This window comes from Limanda limanda, chromosome 13 (assembly GCF_963576545.1).
Source record: "Limanda limanda chromosome 13, fLimLim1.1, whole genome shotgun sequence".
In the NCBI taxonomy this organism is placed as follows: domain Eukaryota; kingdom Metazoa; phylum Chordata; class Actinopteri; order Pleuronectiformes; family Pleuronectidae; genus Limanda; species Limanda limanda.
Genome location: NC_083648.1, coordinates 6,125,583 through 6,137,346, shown reverse-complemented (window position 1 = coordinate 6,137,346; position 11,764 = coordinate 6,125,583). Strand labels below are relative to the sequence as shown.

The 11,764-nt window shown below is 43.4% G+C and overlaps 1 protein-coding gene across 1 annotated transcript; it reads left to right on the top strand.

Annotated features, from left to right (window-relative positions):
* The first annotated feature begins 387 nt into the window (after nt 1-387).
* Nucleotides 388-11,555, top strand: LOC133017959 (zinc finger protein 2-like). Its single transcript, XM_061084230.1, has 2 exons — nt 388-661; nt 9,220-11,555. Exons 1-2 carry the CDS (start codon nt 496-498, stop codon nt 10,707-10,709), a joined length of 1,656 nt encoding a protein of 551 aa, XP_060940213.1. The 5' UTR covers nt 388-495; the 3' UTR covers nt 10,710-11,555.
* Nucleotides 11,556-11,764: the final 209 nt, after the last annotated feature.

Below are 11,764 nucleotides of genomic sequence, written 5' to 3'. Positions count from 1 at the left end.
CCTATTTCAATGGCAAGATAACAAATAAAAGACCAGAATCAACAGAAGAATACGGAAGCGTATTGCATTCACTTGAAAAACAAAAGTTGTTTTTTATTTTATTTTATTGAGAACCTATAATTATCTCAAAAAGACATAATTTAGTTTTTTAAGTTAATTCAATACGCTTCCGTAGAAGAAAGCTCATTTGTAGTTCTAATCATATTTAGGATGTTTTTTTCTCACTTTTTGTACGTCCTACAGCGACCATTACAAATATGCAAATTTGGCGATGACGTCATTTAGCGACTTCTAGCGACTTTTCGATCAGCCAATAGCTGCTTTCCTTACTGAGGAGTCGGCAACACTGCACTCAGAGACTCAGAGAGGAGCAACATGGCCGCCATGCAGCTGCTGCGGGTGTTGGTACATGAGCGGATCCGCGCTGCCGCTGAAGACTTCCTGCTGCAGGTGGAGGAAGGAGGAGGAAAGGCTCGAGTCCCGGAGCTGAGAGCGATGCTCACCGAGCGGCTCGCGGCGGCGGGAGAGCAGATCCTCGCGGGGCTTGAGGAAACCTTGTTAGAGTCCGAGGAGCGAGTGGAGCGGACCGAGCTGGAGATCTGCCGCCAGAGGAGGCTGCTCGATGCCGTGATGCAGCCCGAAGTCCGGCTGCACAGAGCAGGTCAGTCCCGGCAGCAGGGGAGGGGGGATTCATGTTGTGGAGGGCCGGACCAACAGGCTGAACTAAATTCTACTCATATTCATTTGATAAGCTGCTACTGGTAAGAGTAAATGTTATGATTACGTCATTACGGTAAGCGTGCTAGCTCCTCTGCTAACAGCTGTTTCTCTGCATCACTCCGGCTACAATCACCGGTCTGTAGTTAAACAGCCACACATCCCAGCCCCTCCTCTCTGGTGCTCAGTGACTCTGTGTTCTGTGTGAGCTCAGCCTCGTAGTCTAACAGGCTGATACAGCAGCGATGGCTTGTCTCTCTCTCTCTTGCTCCGAGTGTCTCATGTTTACTGACTCCTCCGCCTCCATTAACAGTAGTGCTACATGTAATAAATGCAGTGTGTTGGTAGCGATGGAGGAGAGGCTTAGCGACTTAAAAGCTTGGCTCTGCAGCTTAGAAGCTCCGTTAGCTGTAGTTAGCTTAGCCGCCGCGGAGCTACCTAGCTTAGCACGTAGCTTATCCTTAGTTAGCAGTACCTGGACCTGCCCCGTGCAGCCGGGAGCCCAGGGCGGCTGGGTGACGGTCCGGAGGGGGCACAGTGCTACCCTTAAAGAGCCCACGATTAAAGAGCCACCAGCTCACGGTTCAAACAGATTCTCCAGCGACCACAGTCAGCTGCATCCCAGGGACCAGAGCCGGGGCATCGAATCCAAACTGAAGCTGCTGGCTGGGACTTAACGTAAATACAGTAAAATCGTAATTCACGTCGGCAGCAACGACTCCTGGCTTCGCAGGTCAGAGGTCACTGAAGTTAATGTTGAGTCGGTGCTTTTGCAAAAACGATGTCGGACACAGTAGTTTCCTCTGGCCCTCTCCCTAACACAACAAGTGAGGACATGTTGAGCCGCATGTTGTCTTTTACCCGCTGGCTGTCCAGATGCTGTCCTGTAAACGGTTCCCGGCTTTGTAGATAATTGGCAAACTTTTTGGAGGAAACCTGGTCTTGTTAGGAGAGACGCGTTCATCCCACTTGGGATGGAGCAGCTCTCTTATCTAGGAATATTACCCGGTCTGTCACATGACAACCCAGAGTTGGGACCAGGAAGCAGAGCTGCAGTGCTACACACTTCTCTGCTCCCTCTGGATCAGTCACACAACCCCATAGAGATCGTGTCTGTCCACCGTCTGATTAAATTATTAAAATTAAACAATAACAGAGCCAGAACTCTACACAATAATCTAACACATATTAACACAACCTCTGCAACAACGCAGGAAACTAAAACTTTTAAAGGTGGTCTTCAGGGTATCCGCAGGGTCTTGAAAAGTATTAAAAGGTTATATATAAATTTAAGGAAAATCAAAAAATGACACGAGAGATGGTTCTTTAATCGGGAGATCGCACCCGTTTATTTTCCTTCGCACTTCTCTCTCGATAACACCCCTTTCGTTAGAACCCCCCTTCAAAACAAGAGTTCCAACCAGCTCCTTGCTTATAACAGGAACTACACATCAACCTTCCACAATAATGCCACTAAATAAAATAGCTTAAAGATGTGTTGTTTTCTCTGTGAATAGCATATTTGTCAAAAGTTGTTAAAAGTTTATGTGCATTCACTTTTTCTAGTCCTCACGACAACGTAACAAAAAAATACCTGGCGTTCAAGCGGGGACGGGGCTCGGCGCGAATAGCACGAGTTGTTGAATCTTCCATGTAGAGGACGGCTAGCTGCGAACAGTAAGCTATACATTATTTATATAGCTGCAATGGGTAAGTGTAAATTCGCGGAGTCGTGGCTGGAACACGAGCAGTTCAAGCCCTGGCTGAAGCCCGTCGCTGGGAGTGAACTGGAGGCTACTGTTTGGTCTGTAGGAAGAAAGCGAGTGTAGCTTCAATGGGGATCAATGCTCTCCGGTCACAGATGCAAGGCGCTAGCCACGAATCCGCTACGGCACACAGACAGCGATTGTCCATCGAGCATTGGGCAACACCTTCCTCGGTTAACGTTGTTAAACGACCCAGTAAGAGTGTTGATCTGATATGTGTTATTTATGCTGCAAAATATTTTTATTATTTAAAGTATTATAAAAGTGCCTATTGCAGAGTTGAGGGAACCAGTTACTGCTCAGTGTGTCTGTGCAGTGTTTCTCACACCACAAGTAGATTCTGACTGCCATATTAATTTTCATCTAGCCTTTTAATTTGTCTCTCAAAGTGGACCAGATTGATGCATTTTTACTTTAAAATCTAATTTTATTTGTATAGCCCATATTCACAAATCACAGATTGTCTCACAGGGCTTTAACATGGTGTGAAATCCTCTGTCCTTAACCCTCAACAAGAGTCAGGACAAACTACTAAAAACCCTTTTAACAGGTAAAAATACGTAGAAACCTCAGAGAGACACACGTTAGGATTTGGTCTTTTAAACATTAGATCACTTTCATCAAAAGCTATTATAGTTAATGAACTAGTCTCAGATTACAACATAGGTTTATTAGCCCTAACTGAGACGTGGCTGCATCCTGATGAATATGTCAGTTTAAATCAGGGGTTCTCAAACTTTTGCAAGCTGGTTAGGGGTAGTTGGGGCCCCCCCACCGCCGCCCTCAACTAAACCACCATATATAGATAGATAGATAGCATATTGTTATTGATAGGCCTGGCATGTCAAGGTTAGGCTATTATTACTGTTAGGCCCATACAGACAATTATTATTACTATTTTATCAATAGGCATTTCTGATATTCGGCGTGACACAATGTCATTTGATATAGGTCAGGGGTCACCAACCTTTTTTAGACTGAGAGCTACTTCGAAGGTACTGAGTAGTACGAAGGGCTACTTGTTTCCAGTGGTGGGAAGTAACAAAGTAGAAATACTTTGTTACTGTACTTAAGTAGATTTTTCACATATCTGTACTTTACTTGAGTATTTATTTTCCTGACGACTTTTAACTTTTACTCGCTACATTTGAGCACAAATATCTGTACTTTCTACTTCTTACATTCTCAAAACTGGCTCGTTACTTGAGCAGCGGAGGTTGGCGGAACATGCACCTTTACGCACGGCGCACCTCTCTCTCACTCTCTTGCTCCTGCAGGAGCTCGGTTCAGTCTTTATTATAAAGGCCAGAGCACTGACAGACGTGAGGCCCTATTGAAATTGTAAGGATTATTATTCAGGCAAATGAATTTTCTTTTTGAGGGCTTTTATTAGGTGACTTAACATAATTTTTTGAAGGTATTCCTTTTTCGATTCACATTCGTTTTCCCTTTCCTGCTTCGTGTCAACATCTGCACATAAATACATAACTCAAAGCAGTGAGTGGTTAACTTTTCTTAAAGAAAATATTGGAAGTATTTGGTTTAAACAAAAACTGTTGGTAAATAGACTATCATTGGTTGGCCGTGTCTACTTAGTCTTACACGTCCACGTAAACAAAACAAACAGATTTAAAACAAGTCGAGATGGAAAAACAAACAACACAACCAATTATATAAGCAAACGCAAAAACAACTTTCAGCCAACACAACCAAAAACAAACACTGCCGTGGACTACTGCATATTCACGCACACAATTCAGGTTTTTTAATGGACCTCGCAAAATGGAACCCTGGGTAATCAGGCCCAGTTTTCCACTCACTATAATGCCAATATAATTTTTGCAAAGATATTATATATCTATATATTGCCAATTCCAATCCTTAGTCGCCCTTTGTGCTGACTCAACACAACTTAGAAGCTGTTGAGTCTTTATATAAATATTGTACAAACTGGCTAATGTGTACAACTTCAAGCAGGGTTGTGTCTTCACTTTGTCGTCCCTACAGGCAAGATACCCTACAGGTGTGTTGTCACCCTGCTTCAAACAAATGCAAACACAACCGCAGGCCCATTCAGTGAAGATAGTCTCATGATAAATAAACAGGCTTACATGTAGATGCGTGGACAAGCTGGCGGGCAGCTACACAGGCAGGTAAACATCCAGGCAGTTACACAATACAGCTAATAGACACAAAAGGTTAATTTGGTCTATTAGTGTTCTTAGGAAGAATCAAGAGGCACTTGTTTATTCTGTTGTGTTGATTCTTTGTTGTCTCTAGAAGTTCAGATGCACTAGTCCAATACTTTTTTAACCTCAGCATCTCGGGTTCAAAATTTGTAAAATTATACAATATATATATAGTGTTGTTATAATTTTTCAGTCAGTTGAACTGAACAATTTTGGGTAGTTTTGTGTCTCTATAGGCCTACTATAAAAAGCACTTAGCATTATTAATTTTGGTACTTGTACTTTTACTTTTGATACTTAAGTACATTTCAACACCAGATACTTTTGATACTTAAGTACATTTAATATGAGCAACTCTAAGACTTTTACTCAAGTCATTTTCTGACAGGTGACTTTTACTTTTACCGGAGTCACTTTCAAGTAAGATATCTGTAACATTTATCACTACATTCCTCCATCAGTCTGTACTTTTTTTAAAAATAGAGAAAAAATTAATTTAATTAAAATCACTTTGTCACGAAGATGATAAAGCTCAACCAAAAAGAACACATGCATATGACTGGGGTGTAATGTTTCTCAGTGTCTTCTTAATTAGTTTGGTCTCATAGAGTTTTCAGACATTAAATACACACTGGTCTCTCCTCATGTCGTACCACATTGACTGTGAACCCAAGAGCAAGACAGGTTTCATCGTACTTTCTTTTCAACTTGGTTTTTGAACAATGTCTCTTGTTTGTCCCTGACCGCCTGCTTCATGTGAACGATGCTCTCCACTGTGTGTGTCTCTGAGTCAGTGGGTGGGGGCGGGGCGGAGCCTCGGGGCCTGAGTGTGTGCGCGACGTGCACGTCACTGCACAGGGAGCCGCTGCAGAGGGGCTGAAGCCGCGGGCTGCCGACCACTGGCTACGGCGAAAGAGCGATTTGTTTACTGCTCAGCCGTTAAAGAGATGCAGACGTCAAAACATTAGTTCGGCTATAATATTAGTTGAGCCTCACATTATCTCCTAACGGTCGCACGCCCCACACAGTTTGAGAATCACTGCTCTGAGCGAATGATTGGGGGCGGAGCCCCGGGGCCTGTGTGTGTGTGCTGTCTGGACGGACACACACACACACACACACATGTCCCCCTCCCGGTCGCGCGCCCTAGCTGTTATGCCTCTGAGCCACACAGTTTGAGAATCACTGGCATAGAGTGAGCTGGCGGTTTGACTATTTTTTAAATTTCAAATTAAATTTTTTTTTTTCTTTTTTTTTTCAATTTTTTTTTTTTTTTTTTTTAAATTTAGAGCATGTCTTGCGGGCGACTCGCGGGTTCCCTGCGGGCGACCAGGTGCCCGCGGGCACCGTCTTGGTGACCCCTGACATAGGTATTGCCCTGAGTTTAGCAGCTGCACTCACTCCTATTATTGTTCTACACATGTCTTGCGCGGCTGGCAAAATCAGTGTTTCGGCGATTGTATGGGGTTTGCCAAGCTTAGCATTGTGTGAGCCACTACATACGATGCCTCCAGACAGTGCTTGGAGACAGTGCTATGCTTGGAGATGATGGCTTGTTGCTCGAGGCCATCACGTTTACGTTTAAAGAAGTCCACAGGCTTCTCTTTCAAGTCAGGGTGTTTGGTGTCAAGGTGCCTTTTTAATTTGCACGGCTTCATGCTGTCATTTGCCCGCACCTCGAAACAAAAAACACACTGAGGACGTTGCTCAGTGTGTTCTCGTGCTCTCGTCATATTTGCGAAGCTTTGGCTTCTTCGCGACTGGCGCATCGGTTGCCTGACTTTTATGAGTCAGAAACTTGTCCATAGAACAGTGTTTGTGAAGTTAATAAAGTTTTAATTGCAACGACGTGGTCTTCTGAGTGTTTGTATGTGTGGCTGTGAGCGACTCGCACACGAATAATGAATACGAACAGTACACAATGTAGACAGGGACAGCACAGAATAGTATTCAAGTGCTGGTGTTTTATTTGTTGCAACACAGTGGATGATTGAAGATGTAAAGGTATGTGTTAAGGAGAAAAGGGCTAGCTGCATTTGGAAGAAGTTAGCTAGCTAGAAGGCTAGCTCTTGAGGCTACGAGCTTTCTAAAAAGACTGTGGAGCAAATTTCTCCTTAGATCAGGCTACGAATAGGCCTACTGCACGTGAAGAAAGGCATTACTAAGGAAGGAGCGAGTCTTTAAAAATACTGTTTATAAAGCAATGAATAAAAACAAAAAAAAATACTCCGTCTGTGACGTTGCGCCCCCCCTGGAGTAGGGCTGAACGATTAATTGCATTTGCGATTAAATCGTGATATGATAAAACACAATTTCTCAATCGCAACGTGCGCGATTATAACGTGCAAACGAGAGTAGGGCACCGGGCTGCTGTGCGCACCCGCAGCCAGAATGCCGCGGGACAACAAAACTCCGCTGATCCAGAAGATAGCGAAGCAGGCCGGCATCACGTGGCGGAAACACACAGCGAGCTCATCTCGCTGGTGACCGCGGTGCAGGCGGCGGACCTGAAAATCGCTCCCGGAAAAGCAAGCCGAGTTCCGGGGCGGCGGAGCTCTAGAGCCCCCCGGTCACCTACACGCACATCTGCGAGAAGGAGGTGCTCAGCATGGGGGTGTTCCTTCTGAGGCCCGGCGCCTCCTTACCGCTGCACGACCACCCGCACATGAACGGAATGCTTAAGGTCTTTACTCCGACTCATGTCTGCTGTGTTGTTGCTCCACACACACTCTGTCTGTTAGGTGACTTGTGTTCGAAAGGGTTAAAAATCACAGTCTGAGGAGTGGGACCATTTCATCAGCTTCAGGAAACTGTTCATACATACAGTTGTGTTTGACTTTGTGGCCTGTGCATTTCTCCGTTTTTTATTTATGTTAAGTATAGTAGAGGCAAATTCTATGTTTCAGTTGTGTGAAATGCTACTGACTTGGGAGCAGTAAGACACCGATTATTTTAAATATTATTTAACACTAAATGTATCTTATATTGTGTTGGTCATATTTAAATCATTCATTACGTTTTGTTGGGAAAAAAATTGGATCAAATAAAAAAATCGCATATTAAATCGCAATAATGGGGGGAAAAATCGCAATTAGATTTTTTTCCCAAATCATTCAGCCCTACCCTGGAGAGTGTTCGTGCCCCCCCACTTTGAGAACCACTGGTCTAAATGGATCTACTCCCCCCAGTCCTATAAATTTACACGTTCCCAGAGAATTCGGCCGAGGAGGTGGAGTTGCTGCTATTTTTAACTCAAGTATATCAATTAATCCTAAACCTGAACTCAGCTACAACTCATTTGAATATCTTGTTCTTATTCTTCCACACCAATCCAAGAAACACCAACAGCCAATCATACTTGCTGCAGTTTACCGTGCTCCTTGGGCTTATACTTAATTTTTAGCGGAATTCCATTAGTTTTTATCAAACCTAGTCCTAAAGACAGATAACATTATTATTGTTGGTGACCTGATATTCATGTTGACAATAATAAAGATAGCCTTAGCGTAGGGCTGTGCAATTAATCAAATTTTAATCGTAGTTTTGATTTTTGGGTCAAACGATCTACAAACTAAAATAAACGAGTTGAAACGATTTTCTCAAATTGCATGTGCAATTCAGTCCTTCCCCCAAAGCATTCAACACGGCCCTGCTGACTGGCTCTCACTCTCAAGCAGATGTAAAGTGAAGGAGTGAAGTGTGTGTGGTGACCTGCGGTATTTAAAAAAGAGCGCAGGTGGAAAATGGCAGAGGGAGGGCAGCCCCGTCTGATCGACAAAAAGGGTGGAAAAAGTTCTCTTGTATGGTAACACTTCGGATTCAAAGAATCCGACAAGGGCAGAACCACACAATGTAGCGCCGCGCAGCGAAGCACCATTCTCAAGCAGCCGCCTGGCTGTTCACACCGGACTCGCATTTCACCGCGCCGGTCAGCCCGTGATTCTCCGCTTGTTGTATGTAACCCGTTCAATGTAGGTTCTCGGGGGTAAATGATGATGGTCCTCATAGCCATCCCCAACCCCTCTCTTTCTCTCTCATTTACAAAGTGTTTTTTTGGAGAGAAATACTGAATAAATGCATCATGTTTTAAAACTCAAAAGGAATCGTTTGAATAATCGTGATTTCAATATTGTCCAAAAAAATCGTGATTATGATTTATTTCCATAATCGAGGAGGAACCGCTCACAGGCTTACATTAGCTAGTATCAGCTCCAGCAGCAGAGTTAATACGCCACTTCCTGTCTCTGTCTGCTGCACCCGGCTGCTCCACCTCTCACCTGAATATTGAGGAGGATTTGATGCTGTTGTGAACGAGTCTGTGCAGAAAACCTGCTGCTGTGAAGGAAAAACGTTTTGACCAGAAACCCTTTGTTTTATGCTGCTTCCTTTACGAGCTGCGTCGTTACACCAACTGTAAACAACCTCAACATCTCTACTTCCTGATATGATCTTTCAAAAATCACAGTTGACATTGAACCACATAACACAAGTTTTTCTAAACACTTCAGGAAACTCTGAAATGATAAATGTGTGTATTTGTGTTTCAGTGTGTCCTGCAGACGTCCAGCAACTGATGGTGATTAAAGAAGAGGTTCCCTCTGAGGAGCAGCAGTGGAGCCCCCTTGTGGACCAGGAGGACCCAGAGCCCCCCCACATTAAAGAGGAACAGGAGGATCAGTGGACCAATCAGGATGGACAGCAGCTTCAAGGACTGGAGGAGGCTGATATCAAGTTCACATTGACTCCTGTCGCTGTGAAGAGTGAAGAAGATGAAGAGAAACTTAAATCGTCAAAGCTTCATCCGAGTGAGACGAAGGAGAAGAGAGCGGACTGTGGAGGACCAGAACCAGCCAGGATCTCAGCTCCTGATGGACGTTTACAACTGATGGTGATTAAAGAAGAGGTTCCCCCTGAGGAGCTGCAGTGGAGCCCCCTTGTGGACCAGGAGGACCCAGACCCCCCCCACATTAAAGAGGAACAGGAGGAACCGTGGACCAATCAGGATGGACAGCAGCTTCACGGACTGGAGGAGGCTGATATCAAGTTCACATTGACTCCTGTCACTGTGAAGAGTGAAGAAGATGAAGAGAAACTTAAATCGTCAAAGCTTCATCCGAGTGAGACGAAGGAGAAGAGAGCGGACTGTGGAGGACCAGAACCAGCCAGGAACTCAGGTCTTGATGGAAGTTTACAACCAGGTCCTGAGGACAAGACTGACTCTTCTGAGACTGAAGTCAGTGAGGATGATTGGCTGGAGACCATGGAAACTCAGACTGGTTTAAATACAACAAACAACAAACAGCCTCTAAATGATATGGGATTTAAGACAGAAAAAAAAATGTTTAGTTGCACTGAGTGTGGTCACAGATTTAACCAAAGAAGAAGTCTAAATAGACATATGAGGATTCATACAGAAGAGAAGCCGTTTAGTTGCTCTGAGTGTGGTAAAAGATTTAACTATAGGTGCAGTCTAAGTAGACATATGAAGATTCATACTGGAGAGAAACAGTTTAGTTGCACTGAGTGTGGCAAAAGTTTTAACCAAAGTTCACATCTAAATACACATATGAGGATTCATACAGGAGAAAACCCATTTAGTTGCTCTGAGTGTGGTAAAAGATTTAACAAAGGGTCAAATCTAAATACACATATGAGGATTCATACAGGAAAGAAACCATTTAGTTGCTCTGAGTGTGGTAAAAGATTTAACCAAAGGTGCGATCTAAATAAACATGTGAGGATTCATACAGGAGAGAAACCGTTTAGTTGCCCTGAGTGTTGCAAAAAATATGCCAATAGAGGCAGTCTAAATAGACATATTATGATTCATACAGGAGAGAGACCGTTTAGTTGCTCTGAGTGTCGTAAAAGATTTAACCAAAGGGGGGATTTAAATAGACATATGAGGATTCATACAGGAGAGAAACCGTTTAGTTGCCCTGAGTGTGGCAAAAAATGTACCGAAAGGGGCGATCTAAATAAACATATGAGGATTCATACAAGAGAGAAACAGTCTAGTTCGTCTGAGTGTGGTTAAAGAGTTAAAGGAGACATACACTCCTGATCAAAATCTTAAGATCAGTTCAAAATTGCATGAATTTGCATTTTGCACTGTTGGATCTTAGGAAGGTTCTAAGTAGAGCTTCAAAATGCTAAAAGAAGAAATGGGAACAAGAGACCAAAAGTTGTGAGCAGGCAATTTATTGAAAACAACAATTTAACTCAAATAGGCTGTTCATCAGCTGATCAAAAGTTTAAGATCCCGGATTTTTAGCTATCCATTACCTCTGTAGAAATATGGCTACTGGAGACGAAGATAAAATCTTGCAACCAGATCGTTTTGAGTGAGGTAGGCCGAAGCCCGGCTCCGGGGTGAGACGGGCCCGCCAGCTGACCGGCGGGCCGTTCCGCGAGCTGACCGGGCCGGTGGAGCCGAGCCGTGTAGCGTGACTATGACGTGTGTTCTGGTCATAATCCCATTCAACCATTCCATCTAGCTATTGTTTTTTTCCAGAGGAACCACAACAGATCGCGGGAGGTTTTTTTTTCCAGAGTTTTTGGGACGGTAGACATGCTAGAGACCCAAATTAACGTGTAGAAGCACTACAAAAGTGGAATTTTCATAATATGTCCCCTTTAAGATTCAGTCCCATTGTACGAGACGTGAGGATTAATAAAAGAGAGAAGTGATTCAGTTGCAACTTTTGCAACAAAAGATTTATTAGGATATATCAGCAGATATTCATATTATACATATTCATAGTTCTGTTTTAAGTAGACTATTACCAGTTTTATGTCCCTAGAAAATATAACTCATTGAATAACACGAAAGATTTGTGCTTATATATCTTGTTTCTACTGATTTCTACATAATGTATCTATTTTTCATAAAGTCCTTCATGTCATTTTAAGGTTAAAGTGTGTTCCTTGCACCGTATGAATGTGTGTTCTTAACTAGTTCATATGATTAAATATGTTTGTTTAAGACAATGGTTTCTTGGTTCGTGAGATTAAATGACAGTGTGTGTTCTCCTTTATGTATTGTGTTACGCCCCTGGTCTAGGGGAAAACAGAGACATAACATGTGGTGCT

What these genes read in the sequence shown, in the direction of transcription:
- LOC133017959 (XM_061084230.1), top strand. Translation starts at nt 496, where the DNA reads ATGCTCACCGAGCGGCTCGCGGCGGCGGGAGAGCAGATCCTCGCGGGG. An exon ending in AGTCCGGCTGCACAGAGCAG is followed by an intron (nt 662 to 9,219) that starts GTCAGTCCCGGC and finishes TTTGTGTTTCAG; the next exon opens with TGTGTCCTGCAGACGTCCAG.